The 22,568-nt window shown below is 40.6% G+C and overlaps 1 protein-coding gene across 1 annotated transcript in view; it reads right to left on the bottom strand.

Annotated features, from left to right (window-relative positions):
- Positions 1–22,568, bottom strand: part of CNTNAP2 (contactin associated protein 2) — a 2,027,980-nt gene that overhangs the window by 717,358 nt on the left and 1,288,054 nt on the right. Inside the window, exon 11 of the mRNA XM_073899330.1 lies at positions 19,956–20,062. Coding sequence (XP_073755431.1) covers positions 19,956–20,062 — 107 coding nt within the window. The remainder of the gene's footprint in view (positions 1–19,955; positions 20,063–22,568) is intronic.

Genomic DNA, 22,568 nt, shown 5'->3' with positions numbered 1-22,568 from the left:
AGATGAAAAGCATATGTAAATCTTTGTAAATATGTCTACTTATTTCCTTGCTATATAATTCCAGACGTGGAATTGCTGGCCAATGGTCATATTCAAGTTGAAAATATTGGCCTCTGGAGAGTAAGGGTATATCCTGATTTAGAGTCAATTTAAGATTCTTTAAAAAAGAATAAAAATTCTTATCTTTCCTAATGGCTAACAAATTTAAGTAAACTAATGTATAAAATTTCTCTTTATGATATTATCATGAAAGTTTTCCTACTGCTTTGATTTTTTTAAATTTAGTTATAGGAAAAGTATCTTATGAAAGTTGAATATGGCCAGATTCTGGGATAGATTTGAAACTCTGATCTATACTGCAGATAGTCCAACTGAAAGACAAAACTGTAACACAGGCACTATTGTTGTATGAACTTTTGGTCCATATAGATGCCCTTTCTTACACTGCTGATATGAATATTTCTTGCTGAAGATTAGATCTGCAAAAAAGTATTTTGGAATTCTCTCTTTCAATAAAAGTGGTCCCTGGTAGTTCCAGAAAACCCCATCTCAAAAGATCCTATCTGCAAATGTAGTGTGGACATTTTGATGCTACATACATGTTTGAGATCACTGGGCATGACGATGGCAGCAGATATGCTCTATGTTTTAGGATATAATGGGCATTAGGTGGTATCCCCTGGTATAATGGGCATTAGGTGGTTTCCTCATCCAACGCATTATTTCTTCCCTCAAAAATGTGCCTAGTTTGTATCTTTCATATCAAGACTCCTCCAAGATAATACAGTCCATTATAATGCTTTGACAAGGTGATTACCTACCTCATGAAGCTACGGGGTGTGATTAAAGACAAGCACAGAAACAAACTTTTATGTGGGTTTGCATTGGCGCTTGGACCTCCCGCTACTCAAGACTACCTAACGGCATTCTTCGGTCATGCAAGGGTTAATAGGTTAGGTTTTATCCAAGGACAGCCAGCACAGTGGGAACATAAGAAATACAAGGTTTTCTGATACCTAACACAGTGATTTGTGTCTGATCCTTGTCATTTTGTGGCAAACAGCTTTCCATGTGCACAGAGACTGAGTATGTTTGGATGCTGTTAAATACTCCTATTAAGCACATTGGGGAGCTATGAGTCTGTTTTTAGCCTCTCTTTCTTGCTGATAAAAGTAAAAAAAAAAATCAATGGGGCTTAGTTTAGAAACATTATGTACACATAAAAAATATGCACCACATGATACTAGCTCTTGGATAAAACTCATTAACTTACTATTAGAAAGTTACTAAATTACTTCCTAGTTTTATTACAAAATGCAAAAAAAATGTTGCTTTAAAGGATAATTAGTTTTTTCATTAAAAAAAGAAACCAGCTTGAGGAAGAAAGAACTCCTTTCTTAAAGAAACGTAGAATTAAAGAGGGAAATCATTACTCTCTGAATTCTTGGTACTGGTATCACTCTTTAAATAGTATATGAAGATCAGAACAAAAGGAGAAAGTGCTGTGTAGGGTTCAAAGAAGGGCCAAGTTGGTATTCAGGATGTACTAAATGTACCACCTTTTGTCACTGACATGAAAAAGGTAGCCAGAAGGGTGAAAGGCTAGAAAGGACTGGAGTCATCCGTATGCCCAGCCAAAGCAGCTCACCATCTATTTGTCTGGATTCACAATGGGAGACAATACCTCCTCTCTTGTTATTATTTTGTAAGCTGTGAGTATGTCACAGGAACACTTAGGAAATTTAAACATGTTGGAAATGAAGTGCTGTGATAAAACAAAATTTACACACATTAACATAGATCATGTATTCCATCTAATGCATCTTTTGTAAATGCATACTAATTGTTGCATTGCTTAGGGATTATGAATTAGCAGTGATTCAAAATCTATGGGTGTCACTTTTAAATCACACTTTTGGAGATTTTTCTCTCTTCTACCTTGGCATCAGTTGTAATTTCACTTTGGGAGGCCATTTTATTTTTTTGAGGGGTTATCTCAAATGCATGTTCAATGTTAAAACAAAGATTTTGGAATGGAGGATTAAAAACTTAAACTCTCCTCTTCTTCACGCATCCACCATCTCATGGCTGGGCTGTGAGGACCCCAGGGGACTCCCTTTCCTTCTGAGGTCCCGTTGGCAGTGTATTCTGCAGTGGCCTGCTTCTTGGCCATGTCCCGTGTCCAGGTGAAGATGAGGTCACTAAAACTCTTAGATCCCGAGGTAATGGAGAGCCCATGATACTACGAGGCTGAGGTAGAACAGACAGTGAGTTCACTCTGTAAGACCACACTAAATAATGGCTTTTATCTCCCAGAATCTGGTGACCGTGGAGTCAAGGGAAGGAAAGAGTTAGAGTAAGTAGAACCTCAGGGAGGCTCCATCTTCTGGTTGGATGGAGAGACTAGGGTTAGGGTTAGGTTGCCTCCTCAAATTGGTATGAGCCATCTGTATGAGAATATTCTAGAATCTTCCAGTCAAACTTGTTTTAAAATGCAGATTCCCTGAGCCTATCACAGATCTTATGAATCAGAAATATTTGGAATGGTGCCCTGAAAACTGTAGTTTATAGGTTTACTCAGATAATTTCCAAACTAAAATTTAAGAATCATTGGTTTAGAAAAAAAACAAAACAAAACTCAGATATCCATAGAACTGATGGACTGACTGACAGTCTCTGAGTTCAGTGAGTGCAGCTCAGACGCTTCTTTCCTTCAGTTCCCAGAAGTACCCAGGAATTAACTGCCAGATGAAACAATCTGCAGAGAAAATCTCTGAACACATTCTAGGCAGCGTAAAAGGATTAAACTTTATATTAAAGGCTAACTTAACAAGGAAGAAAGTGAGAACCAGGAGGTTTTTCAGCCCTAAAATGTCTCTAACTGGGAACCTCGTTTTTCCTTTCACAACTAGACATAAACTAGCTTAAAGGATAACCAACCGATGGGGAAAATGACAGCGACTGAATCCCACTCCTGCCAAAAATTTCCCAACGCACTGATATCAGGCCTTTGCTCGTCTGCTGTAGATTAGAAAGGAAAAGCACAACAAAGGGAAGAGACACAGAAAGAGAAGACTGAAAGTGTAGCACAAGCCCGCTACTTTCCTTCAAGCAAACGTCCCACCAATAAGTAGTCTTGGGAGTGTCCGTTCAGGCATGCATGGAGTTCTCATTCATCATGTAACAAGCACTGTTGAGAGTCTACTGCATTGGTCCTGTCCTTTGATTTGGTATTAGGAGTCAAATAAGACTTTGTGGGGTTTTTTGTTTTACATCAAGAAGCAAATATCCAGTGACTCTGTGTTACTATTTCTTTGCTAGGGTATGTACAGCATGGTGTGGGAGCACAGAGGGTGAGGTCCTAAATCAGACTCGGCACAAAAGAATGTCCCCTGCAATAAATGAAACTTCAGCGGAGTAGTGAAGGAACATGTGGAAGTTAATTAACCAGAAAAGGAAGAGGAGGAACTGCATTTTCTGCAGAGGCTTGTACCCAACATTCTAATGTGCTCCAAGTGCTTAGAGAAAAGGGACAGAGATACAAGGAACAATAGGGAGAGAGACAGAAACTAGATCATGTAACACTCTGTGATGTTAACTTACTCAAATTTTATATAAACAAGTTTAAAGAATTATTGAAAGGTTTTAACTTTGTAAGTTAAAAAATGGCATCAGATTCTCTCTTTTGAAATTTCAGTTTAGCAGATACATAGAGGATAAACTGAAGGTTCTAAAACCAGGAATGGGAAGGTCTCTGCAGTACTCAGAAGTGAGGAGAGGGCGCCTGGGTGGCTCAGTCATTCAGCGTCTGCCTTTAGCTCGGGTCACGATCCCAGGGTCCTGGGATCGAGCCCCGCGTTGGGCTCCCTGCTCCGCGGGAAGCCTGCTTCTCCCTCTCCCACTCCCCCTGCTTGTGTTCCCTCTCTCACTGTGTGTCTCTCTGTCAAATAAATAAATAAAAAAATCTTAAAAAAAAAAAAAAAGAAGTGAGGAGAGCCTGGGCTCAGACATAGCCCCCAAGAGGAAGGTGGGACACAAATGATATCCCAGGGGTAGAACATGCTGAACTTGGGGACTGATCAGATGTGGGGGTTCTGGACGGCTGCTTCAGTGACTCGGTTTGCAATGGATCGTTTATGTGCATTGGTATGACAGGAGGGGGAGCGAGGCAGGGTGGAATGAGGAAATGGATATTACATGTATGATACTGAGATGTTTCCACATTCAACAAATATTTATTAAATCCCTACTGTGTGTTGGTCACAGTTTAATGGATCCAGCAGAATATCCTGGACTAGCAAGACAGATGAAGGAATTTTTACCACATAAATGGAACTTGAAGACATGGCTGGAGGCATTCAGGGGTAGCACGTAAGGAGAAGAGAAGCCCGAGGACAAAGCTGGGGAGCACCATCATTTCAGAGTGAGGCAGGACATAGACTGGAAACAATGGCGTCAATCAAACTGAACCGAAATGAAGAAATAGTTGAGCCACAGAAAACAAAGAAAACTGCTGTAGGGAGAAAGCAAGTGATATCAAACATAGATGCCCCATTTAAATAAACTAGCATCAACTGGCCAATGTGGGGTCAGTGATGAGAGCAGATCTAGATGGGAAGATGGAAGCCACGTCTCCACCAGCATCAGGAAGAGAAAGCATCTTCAGACAATTTGAACGCATTTACAAGAAATGTTCAGAAAGAGTCCTTGTTCTTAAACAATTGTCACTCCGTTCTTACCGCCCCCCCCATTCTAATTTCTCACATTTTATTGCTTCCTTTCTTGGACTTGTCTTACGGTCACCTGTGAGCACTGTGACAGATACCTGGTGCTCTTGTGAGAGCAGGTCTGATAGAAGAGGGAGAGAGGACACCTAGGGAACAGAGCTCCGGGATAACACCAACGGCGACTACAACTGAGGGCCCATGATATCCCTCGTAGTCAACATCCACTTCCCCTACATCTTAAATTCTTAAAAAAAAAAAAGAAAAAGAAACCTGGCCAGGTAAGTAGTAGTATTTTTCTTATACAAGAGAGGAAAAGTGAGGATCAGAGAGATTAAGTCACCACCTTGGACCACACACATGGGAAGTAATGGGTGTGGGACTGGCACTCCTGTCTGTCTTAATCCAGCATCCCCTCTCCTTCGAAATATCATGGGAAGGAAGGAAATGCTGAACAAGAGGGGAGTTAAGAGAGTTGAAAATCAGTTTGGTCTGACACCTTTGTTTCTGTTCTAGCTAGTGGGCAACCTTGAAGAGCAACAACAGAGACAGAATAGGGGCTGGTGGGCTAGGAAGCTCACCTCCCAAAACCCAACTCTCTATCACTCCACTAGACAAGTCATGCCTTTAAGGAAAGTACATCTCACAGAGTTTTTAAAAAGATAACATTTCTAAAAGTCAAGGAGTTGAGTATTAGCCCCTGGAAGAATGAGGCTATTGTCAATGATTGCTCCATTCTTCTTGTGGAACATTCCCAGTGCCTAGCTGTGTGTCTATTGCTATTAAGCCTTAATCATAATATTGACTGTAATTATCCTAAAAAGAGGAAGATTTAACCAGAAGCCTTATGATGTTTCCTAAGCAAAGCAATGGTTTGTCCCACATTGTCTTTTATAGGTGTTCGCCCCAGATGCTGAAACGGTAACTGATGCCTGAGCCAGTTCTCGTGAGGCTTCTTTTCGAAGTGGGGAGGGAACAGTGACATAAACTCATTACAAGGTCTGATGCAGATCCCTTTGACTCTAATCTTTCTGGACCTGCAAAAGGTCCATTTGTTAACTCAGACTTACCCCAAAAGGCAGGACAGGGAAGAAGTGGCAGTGATTCTGACATGAAAAAGTTGTTGTTTTTTAAAGATTTTATTTGAGAGAGAGAGAGCAAGAGAAAGAGCAGGACCAGGGGGGAGCAACAGAGGGAGAGAGAGAAGCAGGCTCCCCGCTGAGCAGGGAGCCCAATGAGGGACTCCATCCCAGGACCCTGGGATCATGTCCTGAGCCGAAGGTGGACTGAGCCCCCCAGGTGCCCGACAGAGCCATCCTGACAGAGGCGCCCTTCTGACATGAAAAAGATTTACTGACTGCTACTTTAATGTCTTTTATGATCTACAACCCTATAGGTTGCAAAATACTTTATACTAGTTAGAACTACAGTGTTTTAAGGTCATTTATTTGTTAATCTGTAGCAATTCTTAAAAAGAAGCTGGAAAAAAGAGAAAGTAAAATTAAGGAAATGGATACATCTATTCCATTTAAATAAATCTCTTTGCACTTTTGCATTGTTTCTGTCCTTTAAATCCTCCCAGATTTACAACTGAGTGTTGGTAATTGCTGGAAATAGCCACAGATTGTACAGAATAATTGGCTCTATTTTAAGACACACATTTTAGTGTGTATACTACATGGTATGGCTACAAAGTAATAAAATAGATTTTTGTGTGTTGCTTCTAGAAATCATCGTCATTATTTTTAGTCACATATTGTGTATATGTGTGAGCATGGCAACATTTTCTAGTTTGAAGGTCTTTTATAGTTTTTAGAAGTTACAAAATAATAGAATTAATTGCTTTGAATTTAGTCATTTTGCACTGGGCAAATATTGATTTCTTTCCCAACACCTTTAATTTCTAATGGAGCTTGAAATTAACTTTGGATTTTAATTCTATTTTATTCTGGGTTTGTACATCAGGGCCATTAATAACGTCAGGAGAGTCCTGAGAGAAATGTTTCTGAGCCAGGAGCCCACAGCGAGCTTTGTAGCATTTGGGTCTCCATACTTTGCAGAGAAGAGGAAAGTCTGTGTGGGAATTGTATATTGCATTAGTATTTTATGAACAAGCAACCAAGTCCAAAAATTTAGGTTGTAAAACGTCAGCCTCTGATCAATTGCTGGAATTTGCATCAGTGTGTGTGTGTGTGTGTGTGTGTGTGAGATGCATATTTATTCAGATCCAAAACAGGGTAGTGAAGGACAGATTTCCACTAACCAGAGGTGCCTTGAACATGGGCCTTTCTGATTCATAAGGTAATAGTTTACCTATTATACATATGGTATATGCACACACATTTGTATTACTATATAACAGATATGAACTACAAATTTTAAAATAAATGCACTCTCTTTATGATGTTTCAAAATGTTTTAAAGTGGTTTTACGTTGTCTCTACAGAATGGGGTGATTGTAGTTGGTGCTGAGTCTCCCTGGAGGCGCCTGCGTTCATACGCACCACAGAGTGTTACCTCTGTGCTTCTCAGAGGTTCCCTAACTTGCTCCCACAGTGGCTACTGTCAGGTGATGAACATCCGCAGAGACCAATGTCAGAAACTGAGATGTGGCTTCTCCACTGCATCTTCCAATATATAATCAACTTGTCAGGGCCACATCGCAGAACAGCAACCTCTGCAGTCTCTCCGCCCATCATCCCTGCCTCAAGTCTTCCTTCTACGGTTGAAAAGTGGCAGGTAGCCACATATTGGAAAAGAGAATTGGGACAAAATTCAGGAAAATGGGGTGGCTGCAGATATTCTGATAAGAAGACTATAAAAAGGCAACATTCTGGGGCATCTACTTATCTTTTTTAGGTATAATCTCTGATCTTAACACACGAGTATATCAGTCAGTATTTCAAAATAGCTACTACCCTACTCTTCCTCAAACTTTGTATATTTGTTCTTAATGTTCTGTAAGTCTACAGATAGCAAGCCCATCTTCCCAAACGCTGAAGTTCTGTTTGTTGCACTTTTGAAAAGCAAGAAGTGCCCCAAGACCCAAGTATGATTTTCCACCAGGCATCCTCATTAAAAAAGCACAATGAAAATAGTTTTCTTGAACCCAATCAATACAGAGACGGCTCGAATCTAAATGATCCCAGCATGAAAATTACAGTTCGTGCAGATTAATTTTTTTTATTACCACATGTGAAATTGATGTTAATCAAGTGTCAAAGTGAATCCATTCCCTGGCTAAGGCACCACCTGTGGTAGAGTTTAGGGCCTCATGTTCATTTATCTCATCTTAAGACAGGTGGTATGTGGGAAGTTTAGGATGATGATAAGAAGAAAAAAGTAGTGGCTGAATGCAAACAGAATCCTGATTCAAAATCCCTTAGAAATTCTTATATAGCGAAGGAGTTACTTGGGCTTTAAACAAATATCCTTTTACTATGTGTAGGAGACATGGGGCAATGTTTCCTACTAATAAACTCCTCTGTGATTGCTAATAGCATTTCCATTGCTTCTCGATACATTTGTCTTCCACATTATTTCTGCCCAGTGAATCATTCTGTATCATTATTCTGATTGCTAAGACACACATTAGCCCCTGCACTAGTTTAGGCCATAGAAATGGCCTGAAGGCAATGGCGCTATGACGAGCGCACCGAGGCAAAGTGAAGCTGCAACACGGACTTGCTGCTACGTTTCACCTGGGAATGGTCGAAAGCTGTCCTAAGCCATGGGTTCAGCACGGATGACGTGAGGATTCGTTCTGCAATTACTGCCCTTCCATCACTCATCGCAGATTCCGCTTCCTCTCCCAGGCTCTGTTCCACTTCTGCACCCTCTGGATGATCAACCACATGACCCGTGGAGACGAGAGGAGATTCTCAGTAACGGCTCAGGTCTCCCCAGTTGGTGCAGTAATCATAGGATAGTGGATGCTCCCACGAGTAAACAAGGAAGCAAGTATTGCTGCCTGAATGTTCCTACCTGCCTTCCCAAGGGCCTCTAACAAAAGTTCAGTTCCCCGCTCCTCTCTCAGAACTGCTGCCTTTCTAGAAGGCCAGCAGTCTCCATTACTGATCTTGTCTCCCCTGCAGAAGTTCAGGATACCCTCTTCTCTCTCACGGAGCTTCAGCCAGCTTGATTTAAAGAATTATACAAAGGGGAAAAAAATAATCCTTTTGGACAATGAATTAACAAGGCCTGTTCCATCTACCTAGCTTTAGGTACTCAATCTGGCCTGATAAAATTCAGGTTTTATTTATTCAGAAAGTCTAGATTTAGGTCACTGAAACTATAAAGAAGTCTTAATATGTTGGTTATTTTCTGAGTAGGAATATGCCTTCCACTGAATACTCAAGTGTTCTCTAAGTAGGGCAACTGAGCAACGGACAGCCATATGGCAGAAAAAACACACAGGGTTTTCTAGAGTTCTGAATTCCACTGCAGTAATATGGATGGAAAGAATTTCTCTTTCCACAGCCAAACTCTTCAAGGTTTCTTTATCCAGTCTACCTGGATGGTCTCACTTGGCTTTATCCAGCATAGTGAAAGCTGATCACATGACTTGGCAAGCAAGGCATGTTTAACTGATGTCTCCACAGGATTGGAGAGTGGCAACAAGTATTATTAGGACATTTTGATGCCTGCTAATGAGTAATGACAGCAATTTTGTAGCTGCCAACTTTGTCTGGCATTTGGTGCTGGCATCTGTGATGGCAAGAAAGGTCTTTCAAGAATAGGTTAGGCATATTTTGCAGGTGGGAGCCCCCACGGTAGCTTTGGAACACAATTATACAATGAGACCAAGGAACTGCAACTCAGTGGACCTTTCTCTTGCTTTATGTGAAAATTAGATTTTTTAGTCAAATCCATTTACAGAATTTCACTTGCACTTGGCTAAGTTAAAATATTTTCGAATACATATTTTACTAAAATTTGAAAGCACTCAAACGTGAAAACATTCAATAAAGTCAAGCAGTAACATTTTCTTGGAAACTGCTACACTTTCCATGGCAAACTTTTGCTTTTAGTGGCATTAGTCGTCTACAACAAATGTAACAGAAGGAATTATTTGGGTAGATAAACATTTTCATTATAGATTCCAACAATCTGAACTATACATTCTTTTGCCAAGAGGGCTTAGAAAGGAGGAAGAAAAGCAGAATGTAGTCATAACAACAAAAGAAATAGAGTTCTTTGTCCATTATGATGTTGGAAAAACAAAAACAATGGAGACCAATCATTCATTCTTCAGATTTTTGTCAGGTGAACAGTGAAAAAAAATCACGAGATTCATTACAGGTATTTGTAGTCTTAGAGAGCATAGCAAACCAAACTAAGTGTCTTGAATTTATGGAAGAGAAATCTGACACAGCTGGGTCACAGATGGGAGGAGATCCCGACAGGAGAAAGCTGCTCATTCTTTAGATTTAGGTTAATAATCACAAAGTAATCTTAAAATTAGTTTTGTATCCTAACAGAGATAATTATTCATCAGTTGTTACCTCGCATTATACTATAAGCTAAACAGCTGAGGCAAACCTACTAACGAAAAACATTTCTGTCCCCTTCGGTAAAAGAAATGGTTACAGTTGATGTGACGCTACATAAGCCATGGTCCTTCCTAAATGCTCTCTAAACATTGTTCAGGGATCTTACACGTCCTCTGTAGCTCAGAAGTAATCGTAAGCCAGTTGTCTGTTAGGGAAGACTTTAATGTCATTTATGGATTAATATAGTGAGAAGAGCTCTACTCTTCCTTCTAAAGAATAAATGTGAAGTTGTTTTGTGGTAAAGACGAGTGATGAAGAATCACATCTGAAATCGCACTTCGGTGCCGAGGTAGTGCAGGACCACTGTCCCCTGGCTAGCTCAGCCTACCTGCCCAACTCCCTATCCGCCGCTCCTCTGATGAGACCGATCTCTTCACAATATTACATTTAAGCCTGTAGCTGTCATCTCGAGCGTCATCTGTGTTGACTCTGTGCTAGACATTTTATACATTATCTGTACCCTAACACAATAATATGCATAGGCAGAGCTGTAATTCTTGCTTAATTAAGAAGGAATCAGGGCAGTGGTATTCTGGTAAGTCAGCAGCTTTACAAAAAGGAGTCTGGATTTGTTGGGCTTGTTAGTTTCCATGGGGTAAATTCTCCTACTGTAGCTGGTTCAAGCTACCAAGCCTTCACAACCAGCTCACAGAAGTCCTGAATATTTAACAATCTGGTGTAAAGGCCGGTATGTATAGCATGAGAGGGAGAACAGATCACCAAGGTGGTTGGGGAAGGGTTTCAGGACGCCAGCACGCCACTCAAATATTTACTCAGGAAGGGTTTAGAAACTTCTCCAGGATCATATGGAATGTAAGAATCAGAATGAGCATTCCCATGGCAGTCTGTGGGCTCCAAAGGTGAGCCCCTTTCATGAGCATGCTTCTCCATAGCTCGTGTTTATTTCTGTCCTCAAACTTTGCCTCTGCTACCCCACCCCCATTCTCCCCCCCACCCTGCCCCCATCAGTTCCAATCTTAATTCCCAACCAAGCAAGCAAGGAGCTTTGCCAGGGTTCAGCTGGTCCTGAAACCCTTCCCCAACCACCTTGGTGACCTGTTCTCCCTCTCATGCTATACATACCGGCCTTTATACCAGTTTGGCACAAAACCACACTACCTTCTACTGACGTATTAACACTTCCTGACTGTCTGTCTTCCATTTTTAGCCAGCATGTCTACTTCATAAGGAAGCAGGCTCTTGTCTGTATTTCTGTGATCCACAGAGTGTGCTACATACAAATGGACATATAATATTACCGAACCAGGACCATGTATGAATTACAGGTAATCCTATACTCCAAGTTTGTAAAGCTAAAGACTTAGAGTAGGGGCACAGTGACTAATGTCAATATGAAAGCAAGAAATCGTTTGATTTGGGAGATGTTAAAAGGATCAAAGGAGAGGCACTTCCTATATTTAATTTTAATTCTCCTTTCTTATTTTTTGAGTAGATACAAAATTCTCTGAAGTTTCCTTCTTTATCTGCCAATAATCAGGCTTCCCCTCTATCTTCTTTCCCTTCACCGAACTTGGCAAAGGTGTAGAGGTGAGTGTCTTCTATTCCTTTTTCTCTTCACTCCAAACCTGGGCTGAGACAGTCACTGGGATTCAAACTACAGAGGATTTTAATGAATAATGTCAACTCCCTCAAGCCCGACCTCTGGCATTTTATAGCCTCTGTGCAGTTCATAGGTGCATGGCTCGTCTCTATGGCAGGCTGCTTTTTAATATGCATTCGCAGATCAACTTTTTTGCAAAGGCTTTTTATTCAAAGAGAAAGATATATTTTTGAAACTATTGAAAAAGTCTTTGTAAAACTGAAATTAAATCCTTTCTTTCTAGGTTTAATCTTAGCCATCTTTCCAAAGCAAGGCATAAAAGAAGGGATTAATTTGAAATTTGGGCTGCCTTAGAAATGTAAAGGTCTTTGGGCTGTGTTTCTCCAAATGACCTGCACTATTTTAATCCAATGTAATTTATTTGGTTGTGGCTGAAAGACAGAATGGCCTCTAAATCCCCTTCCAACATTTCTACAAAGGTAGCACTTTCCCGTGTCTCTCCATCTTATTTTATCTGCAGATGCCCGGTGAAAATGGGAGTGAAGGAACTGCTGGGATTATTGTTTCTTTTGGTAAATAAGTGTGATTTCAGTAAGTGACACCACTTGTCCTTTCCCTCTTTCCCCAAATGCTTCAGCTTTGGTGAGAATGTGAGCTTCTCATCTAGAGTGTACACACAACGGAGCAAGGGCTTACTGTTATTTTAATGGCGCATGATCCCCTGAAAACCACATCCCCCACCTAGCACCGTGATGGAGCTGATTCCTCCTCACTCTGGTCTCTCCCCATCCCATCTGGTGAGAAGAAACCCAGAAATAAAGAGATTGATAATCTGATGATATAATCTGAAAAGATGAAACGACTACTTAGAATTACAAGGAGTCTGTGATAAGATATTAAGTAATTTCCCACATAATTGCATTTCTACATATTTTGTAAGGTGAGAAGTGGCAACTTAGATCATAAGAGGTAAGCATACAGTACAATTAATCCTCAGTTCACAACAAGCCAAAGATATGTAAATGAGTTAAGATTATAAGGGCTTTTATTTTATTTTTTAAAGAATTTACTTATTTGACAGTGAGAGTGAGAGCACATGAGTGGGGGGAGGGGCAGAGGGACAAGTGGACTCTCCACTGAGCTGGGGGCCCAACTTGGGGCTCCTTCCCAGGACCCTTAGATCACGACCTGAGCCGAGATCAGACACTTAACTGACTGAGCCACCAGGCACCCCTGAGGGCTTCTATTTTTTAATGAAAGTACACACTTCTTTGGAGGGAGCTATTAACACTACATCCTCCCCTCTTCTTTCCCTTCTCCACATTCCAGCATCTATCCCATACTCAGAATGGAGTTCACTCTTGACATATTGATGAATGGACAAAAAATGAATAAGCGATGATAGGAGTATAGCTCCTGTGTGTCCGGTCCTGTGGTTCTGCCCTAGGGCTGCTCCTTAATGATGAGGACCCATGCCTTAATGACACAGACATACTGAGCCTCTGAAGTAGGTCACAGTGTAGGAATGTAAAGGACGAGAAAGGGAGGTAAAATTGGAAGACTGGTAATTGTTCACTTGCTAACAAAGAAGCACAATCTGGTTACTTAATGCTGTGTCTAGATTAGAAAGAGCAGATTCACCCTGTGAATATAAATTAGCCTGTGTAGCTATTATATTTGCTAATAAAGCCTTTTATCTTTTCAGTGAGTATTGGCTTAAATATTGGGACACCCTCTGATCTCTTCCTCGAGAATCAACTCTATCAGTGCTCTCTGTAACCAGAAGCTACTTCTAATCAGACAAAACTTTCGCTGCCTGTTTTTAAAGACAGTGGTACAATACAAGTTACAAAATGATACAAAATGTTTTCTAAATTTACAAAGCACTTGAAGAGAAAATATTTCATTGAATGTCCCGGGGGATACTTAAATTCAGAGAGGTTAAATGACCGTCCAAAACACAAAGCCAAGACAGCACAGAGGAGAAAAAAGGAGGGATTAAATCCAAAACTTCTCATTTCCTTGCTATCAGTGGCCAGCAGCATGTTCTCAAAGAGCTGACTTCACCCTTTATGGATTAAGGGAAATCCGTACTAATATGCTAAGAGAGTTTAAGGAAACAGAGGATTTATAGGTTTGGGAGAGAGTTCCTATCCTATAGCTGAGAAAACTCAGCGGATGGAAAGAGAAGGTTGGCTGTAGAGCCTGAGGATTTGTGGATTTGACATCAGAACATCGACTTTCAAATCCTGAGTTCTTTTCCCTCTCTCTAATCATCTTGTAGCAAGAATATACATATGATATTACATGATAAATAAAAGGATTATGTTCATCTTCTTCAAATTTTGCACCAAGTTTAAACTTTTTTTTGTCATTCACTTGTCCACATTTAAATGTATGCATATCTATTTTAGAATAGCTCATACACCTGGCCAGTACACGACTTGACTGTACTTTATTACCTGAGATATCATTTTGTTGTTGAACTTATTTTGAGACTCTTACTATATTTCCACAAGTCACTTTGATGAACATGCCCTAACATGCATGGCCCAAGGTTTTCCTCATGATTTTTTGAAATGTGCAGGTTTGTTTGCTCATATACTGACTTCCTCCATATAATTTCTTAGAACTTTATCCCTCTTGTGGCTGTTTCTGCTGTTACTACTATCACTACTCTCTCGGCCTTTCACTAACTCACCTTCTATTATCGGCCCTCCTCTTGTTTTCTTTTTGTCCCTTTAGCTTACTCCCTCTTCATAGCTTCACTATTTTCATGAATTTGTATAAAGGACACTGATTTTTAAAAAGCTACTGATGCTTTCTACATTCTCTGCCATGCCTTCACTGATTCCGTGCACATTCACTGCGCACATAATATATGCTGGGTGGGCCCTGGGAATAAAACGGTCAACAGAACCTGGCACTGTCTCCTCTCAGGTAGTATAGTCCGGGGAAGGGCCAGATAGTATTAAGGAATCACAGAAAATAGATGTCAAATCACAGTCAGCACCAGTGCTAAGATGTGTATTAGAATTACGAGGATTTGACCTAATTACAGGGCCACAGAAAGCTTCCTTAAGGAGGTGGCTAATGAACTGATATTTGAAGGATGAGTAGGAATGTACCAGACAAAGCAGAGAGGAAGGATGTGCGAAAATCCCGTGGCAGTGGCGGTGGCCGAGGAGCAGGAACAGTGCGAGGGTACAGGGCACGCATGAAAAACTGAAAGGAGACTGGAAGGGGGAAAGGCAGGAAAAGTATGGTGGAAAACCAGATTAAAAACATAGCCATTCTGAGTAGGTCCTTATAAGCCAGTTGAATTTATAGCTAGGAGATGGACTCCAATTCTGTAAGGACATAATTCTATACAGTGAACACTTTTGGGGTGGGTGGGTGGGAGGGTTGTAACTCTCAAATTCCAAGTTGTCTTCATTGATGCCTAAGTCTGTGGTCATTCCAAACAGATGGAGGCACCAAATCTACTGCCAATAAATCTAGGTGTTTATGCTCTAGGTTAGTGCGACTACAAGCAGGTAGGATTAATTTCTTTTTAAAAATTATGCTTTGAATTCAATTACTTGTGAGTATAATGGATTATAAATAACATAGTGTGCACTATTGAAATCCACTGCACTTTTCATGTGTGCGGTAATAAGGTGCAGTGTAATTTATGGCTTACAAATTTAAGGACTGAGAGTAATAGCTCCAGACTACAGGATGTAGAATACCGTCCTTTTCAATTTCAATTTTTCCTCTAACACTGGCTAGTAAAAATTTTAGTTTTGCATTTGTGTGGCAACATTACTACCTTCTTAGTATCTCAGAACTCAGAAATCACACCATTTTTAAACCGGAAGAAATCTGTGTAAGCCATTCATTTTATCACCTCTTACTACCTCTGGAAACAATAATATCTATTTATCTGGGCAAGGTGAAAATCTCTCGGAATGAATATCTGGTATTTAATAATAATTCTTATAAATTTCCACTCCAGAACATTGTTTATATCTGTTAAATGTCCTCTGGCTTGTGAAGGCAGCCAACAATTTTCATGTTATTGAGAATATTCTGGAGATTTTTAGGGCAGTCCCAATTAAGAGATTGATATCATATGTAGAATGAGCTCAAAGATGGGCTCCAGCAGCATGAGAGAGAGAAAAAAAAAAAAGTCTACTAAGCCCTGAGATAAGGGATTGCTTTTTGTATTTATGTAAGTGAGCACCATAATTATGAAGTGTAAGGAACACATGTGGAAAACATGAGATGGTAATTAGATCCTAAAGAGCATCTGAAGTATTGACAAATAAGTTTGGAGACCAATTGTCTATACAGTGTCAGGAAGAGAAAAAAAGACTGTAACTATAAACATGAAGCTTTGCTCACAAGAAAAACACATCCTTATACTTTTAAGAGGATAAAGTCAATATAATAAAAGATAAATATTCAACATGATCATTCTACCTTCCTTGTCACAATTTTAAGTTTCAATGTGTTACTAGTCAGAAATTCATTGACAATGGAATATCTGCATAAGAAAATCTGGGGCGCCTGGGTGGCTCAGTTGGTTGAGAGACTGCCTTTGGCTCAGGTCATGATCCTGGAGTCCTGGGATCGAGTCCCGCATCAGGCTCCCCACTCAGCAGGGAGTCTGCTTCTCCCTCTGACCCTCCCCCCTCTCATGTGCTCTCTCTCATTCTCGCTCTCTCAAATAAATAAATAAATAAAATCTTTAAAAAAAAATAAAAAGTATAAAGCTGCAACAATTTAATGTATTTCCACCATTTGGTCACAATCTAACCTCTTTAGTGTTTGAGAGAACAACAACTGGCCTGCCCTTTCCTGCAATCCAACCTTTGGCTTTCCCTGTGGCATTTACACATCCAAAGGGGGACATCCTGACTCCTCAGGAGAGTGGTTTGTAAATGACAACCCTCTGAGCCTTACAGAAAATGTATTTGAAAATAAATTCTCCATGTATAAATAAACCAACAGATAAATAGATACAGGTCTAGGACACATCCAGATTACTTTTAATTCTCTTCAATTCTTCTGAAAAAAAACTATGGAACTCATTCATTTCAAACCCAACGTGCCACACAAGTCACAACAATGAGGGGCAGCATGAAATTAAGTGACAAATTGGGGGATGTGGACAATTACTGGTACAGAAGTACGGATCAAAGGATGTTTGTTCTAAAAGTCATTAACTGGTGAAAATTTATTGATTACTAATATATGCTAAAGCTCTTCTTTGTGTCTTCCGTAAGCCACCTCATTTTATCTCAGGGTGGCTTCACAAGGGTCACTGCACCCATCTCACACGGGAAAAACCTGAAGCCCCAAGAGGCTAAGCGCCAAGGTCACAAGTAAGTAATAGGGCCAAGTTCAAACTCAGGCAGTGTGATCTATCAAAAAAGGGCTTCTGGGATCCATCTTGGACTCCAGCATCTAGCCTCGATGATCAGCGGTTTTCTGAGAAATAGCTATCTTACCCTGACCAAACCAGGACCAGAGCAGAAAATGTGTGGAAATAGGAGCTCAATTGTAATGTTTGAAGCTCTATGAAATATTTAGTTGTACCAAACACTATGTTTTAGTTAACTGTTTTTTACCTTTTTAAAGGCATGTCATTATAAAATTACCATAACTCCTTTTTTTCAAAAGGGATCCTTGGTCCTCTACAGGGAAAAATGTAAAATATTTAATAACGCTAACAAAATTCAAGACCAGAAAACACAGAATAAGCAACTGGAAGTCTCAGCTCATTGGTTTTTAGAACTATAGGAGACCTCAGTAGCCATTTAGTCAAGAGGAATACGGAAGTCCAAGAGAAGTCAAACGACTTGCTACAAAGGCACACACAGCATGATAATCTCATAGCTAGCATCAGAAGTTGGCTTCTTTTTACTTCAATGCTCTTGCTATCAGTGTGGTCACTAAGTAAAAATGCAATATTGTTCATTATATATCAAACTGAATGGCATATATTATATATATTTTCCATTATTATGTGCTGGATCAGACGCTCCTTCCCAATTTTTAACTAATCCATGGGAGTAACTAAGAGGTATATCAAGTCATTCAGTTTATTTGGAAGCATATGCCCTTTAATAAGCTACAAGACAAATAATTTTCACAGCCAAATAATGTCACTGATCCCTTTCTCTAATTGCACTGTGGTCTTCTAACCTCTCTTTATGCACGCGCTTGATTTTCAAGATTTTGGCCTCACTCAGACAAGACAACAAGATATCAGCCTTTCTATTTTAAAATGAATGATTCTACTTTTACAGAAATGAAAGTGGAATACCGAACAGGTAGGAATGAGCTCCAGGGAGGAGATAATTTCTCCCTTTTACATTTATAGATTGCTGCCAGGGCCAAACCTAAATACTCTTAGGACATTTCTAATAGTTGGAGTTATTACTCTTTAAAAAAAAATCAACTATTTAACCAGTAGTATGTATTTAAATTTAAAACAAATTTAATATTTTTAAAATCTCTTTTTCTTTGCTGTGTATTTAAATGAAGGAAGCAGCTATAAAAAAAAGAATAGTTTGCTTTTCAATTCAATATCCAGTGAGCACTGAGTTAGGAAACCCTTGTAACCAGCACCAATTTCTTGTTCTTTGTTTTTATTTAGAATTTTCATATTCAGGAACAAGATCCCTTATAGTTAAAGGTGGTATTTGTAGCACAATATATAAATTATATTGGTGGAGTGAAGGTACGAAGTTTTATCAAAGTTACCTAATTCAAACATCGTTTATCATATAATGAATATCACCGGCTAAAAGTTAACATTTTGATGTGATTGGCAAGGGGCAACTTTAGTTAAAACTCCTTTATTCTACTAATTTCAGTATCAGTTTCATTTTTATTCACTAAAATACTCTTTCATGTACCCATATAGAAATACTTTACCAAAAATCAATTTGGGCCTGTTTTTATTTTCTTGTACATATTCCTATTAATGTTAATTTTTTAAGGAGCGTTTGTCTCTTGTTTTTGAACAGCTTCCTAAACAAAATAATAAGTGCAATAAAATAAACTACAAACATTTTTCTTTGTTGAGGTCTTATATTCCCATTTCTTATTGTACATTGCTACAAATAATGGCATGAAAGGCTCAGAGAGTTGTCCTGCATTTATTTATTTATTTATTATCCCCAGAACTCTTCTTTGACAATATTTTTGTCATTGTTTCCTAAAAATGAAGTGTAATGAAAGAAGTCTGTATAATTAGAGGGCTTAAATATTAGATTTTCAGTTTTTCAGCCTGTTGGGAGGAGACTGAAGGTTGGAGGTCATTATCTTTCCCTTCTTCTTCCTCTCTCCCTACACACACATGCACACATGTGCATGCACACACACACACACACGTCGGACAGATGAACTTCTTTCAACTCTACATCTTATGGCAATTCTGCTTCCAAAAGGGCTTTGTAAACAGCCATGCATTTTTGGAAAATTAATGTTACAATAAGAAAGTTAACATTCATTTAAAAATATTCTTTGAATTACAAAAATACAAACTTCAAATTTCAGTGTAACGCGACTATGTAAAACAAGGCACATCTGTGTTTTATTAGTCGTCTTTGCAAGCCACTTTTTACTTTGAATATTTATAAAAACTTGCCCTCTTGTGTTATTAGTTTAATAATGGACTTTATTCTACTTTCTAACTTCTTTTTCTGATTTGAAAAATGCAGCCAGATAGTTGTGATAGAGCAAGAGACAATTATTGTCCAGACACTAAATGTCCAAATTACACTCTCTGTCTCTCTGATGAACTGATAAATGAGAATCCAGTCAGAGACATTACTCTAACACAATTTCCCAAACCATCTATCCAGATGTGGCTTAGACACACAGAGGCAAATCCAAGATCAGCATTCCAATCCCAACAATGTTTACAGAACACTGGACACGTTGGTCCTTTTTGTGTCATTAGGCATGAGACGGTATATCTTGATGACTACAGTACTATTCTGGGGAAGCAACAACAAAATCTGGGTTCTTCAGAATCAAGTGATCAGTGGGTGCATTCCCTAGGTAGCTGAGGACCTGGGGTCTGGACAAGTAAAGGTCATGGTGAGATGAATGGGCACTCACAGTTATGGCAGGTGGCCCCACTGTATCCCGTCTCCTCACAAGCGCACTGGAAGCTGTGCCATGTTTGCGAGCACTTCCCGCCATGCTCACAGTGATTGGGCACACATCTGTCAGAGAAAGAGACAAATAGGAATAAACCAACACACGAATGAGATTTATAAGTGGCCAAATTCCAAGCTGTCTGGGCAATATATCATTTCAATGCCAGGTTGACTTACCAAGGCAATTAATCCTTGTTAGTTTAAGCAGATTAATACGATCCATGATGGAAGGTGCCAAGCGCACAAAAGATGATGTATCACAAGCCTGGTGTTTCCCATTTTTGAGTAAACAGTAAAAATTAACAAACAGTGGAGAGACTCATTTGCATATCACAGACTCATTTTATTTTGCCTTTGCACAAAAATAAAGATACTAGCTGAATTTCCTCCTGGTGAAAGATGGAAGATTAGCCATCTTATTTCCTGTCCTATTCTTTAACAAGGCCAATACCAAGTCAGAAAAGGGTACCACTGAGTTTTTCGTAGCAATTTGAGCTTTTGAAATAATGCCATGGCAACAGCAATGAGAAGATTTCTAAGTCTTCTGTATGTCTCCCCATATGCCCAGCTGGCCAATGAAAGCCACCTACCCAAAGCAGCATCAAGCATAACATAGGGGAAAAATGCAGGTTTTGTGTTCAAATCTTTGTTTTTCTATTTACTATGTAGCCAAAAGTGGCTATGTAGTTTAATCTTTCTCAATATCAATTTCTCATTGAAAAAATGGAGTAATTTTGTTACAGAACCTGGACTGGATCACCCGACAGAAGAACCAAGCGGCACTCAGAGATCTTGGAGGATAGGAGGTTATTTAATGCAAGCGGGCTCCGAGGAGAGTGGTCTCCAAAGGTCTGAGCCTTGAGCACAAACAAAGGGGACAATTTATACACTTCTACTTCCACATACTTGGCACTCTTGGTGCATTCGTGAAGCGGGGCAGGGAGAAGAACACGGATTGGTGCACGTGGGAAGCAGAGCAGGGAGAAGAACCCGGAAGAGCCCGGGGGCAAGGACAGGGACTCTCTCACTGGCTTGGTCAGCCGTCTTAGGACATAGATTTTCCTTATCATTTCCCACTTTGATGCCCCTTTTAAACACCTAGTTTAGAGGGCATCATTCTGTTTGACTCTGAGGGTTGACTGCAAGGTTTGGGGCGAACACGGACTTAATCATAAAGCACACCAGGTAGCAGAAGACCAGGACTGACTGGGGCCAGGAAAACCATGGTGAAATGCACTCAGGAGTAGAGAGCAGAGGGCCAGTAAAAGTGGGATTTATGACCTTAGGTAGAAGCCTCTGGGGGAAAGTCCAGTCAGGAGGGGCAACAGTGTAGAGTCCAACTTCCAAGATGAGGGAAATCACGCCGGATGAGAGCCAGGGACCATGGTGAGCAGGTGTCCATCAGTCAGTGGGGTCTCGTTGAAGGTGAAGCCGGAGTGGGTTTGCGAAGTCTGGCTGGACTCTCCACTGGCACGGCTCCGCATCCGAATGATGAGTTTTCTTCTTTCTTCCAATCTTTGATCCAAACTGAGTCCCTGGTCTGGAAGGAGTGTACCTGAGACCCTAAGGAGATTGGGGCCCTCTCAAAAGGTGTACTTTTGTAATTTATTTAGGGTGGCCCCCAGGGCCTGAAGCTGCTCCTTTAATCCTTTATCTCCAAGCTGATGCCAGTTTCCTGGAAGGCTTCCCAAGCACGGGGGAGGCCGTCCATATATTAATTCGAATGCGGAGAAACCTGAAGTCCCAGGCGTGCAGCGAGCATGCAGGAGAGCTAGGGGTAGCAGATCTGGCCATGGAAGTTAGTCTCCTGACAAAACTTTGCTGAGGTTCCCTTGAGGGTGTGATTCATTCGCTCTACTGTTCAGAGACCCCGTCTCCTTTTGCCTTGGGTTCAGTCAGAGGCTAGTGTGTCCAGTGGGCTCAAAGGTTATCTGAGCCTGGGAGAGGGACAGGGCAATCAGGCAGATAAAGGAATGCGTGTCGGACCTTGTGGCCCCTGAGGTCACACTGGCGAGCCTGGCACAAGGGCTGTTGTATTGCCTGTGTCCCAGTGGCCCCAAGGATGGTCGTAGTCCTTTTGCTGAAAGGGGCCACTGGGGAGGTGACAACAGAGTGCTTGGCCCCAGTATCAACCATAAAAGTCACTGGTGGTCCCCCACCTTCATTCTGACCATGGGCTCATGGGGGCCGAGGAGAAAGAGCCCGGTCCCCCTCAGTCTGAGTCCATTCCCGCAAGGCCTGTGAGGTCCTCCTCTCGGGGTTCTTCCTGGTAGTGGCTGGGCATTTGTTTTTCCAATGCCCTCTCTCTTTCCAGTAGGCACATTGATCCCTTGCCAAGGGGGGGGCTGTGCTTCCCCCCTTTCGGTGGGTGGGATCTCCCCTTTTGTGTTGTCCTTTTCTTTCCAGGCAGGGGCGAGGAGGCTGACTTTCATCTTTTTGTCGGCTTCCCATTTGGCTGCAACCTCCCTGTTCACGTAGACCTTATTGGCAATCTCTATTAGTTGGGTGATGTTCATCCCGGCAAAACCCTCTAGTTTCTGAAGTTTTTTTCTGATGTCTGGGGTGGCCTGAG

This window comes from Callorhinus ursinus, unplaced genomic scaffold (assembly GCF_003265705.2).
Source record: "Callorhinus ursinus isolate GAN/ISIS: 27379988/994484 unplaced genomic scaffold, GSC_fseal_2.0 scaffold12, whole genome shotgun sequence".
Lineage (NCBI taxonomy): Eukaryota > Metazoa > Chordata > Mammalia > Carnivora > Otariidae > Callorhinus > Callorhinus ursinus.
The sequence above is the reverse complement of the archived record's forward strand: the minus strand, read 5'-3'. Positions and strand labels throughout refer to the sequence as shown.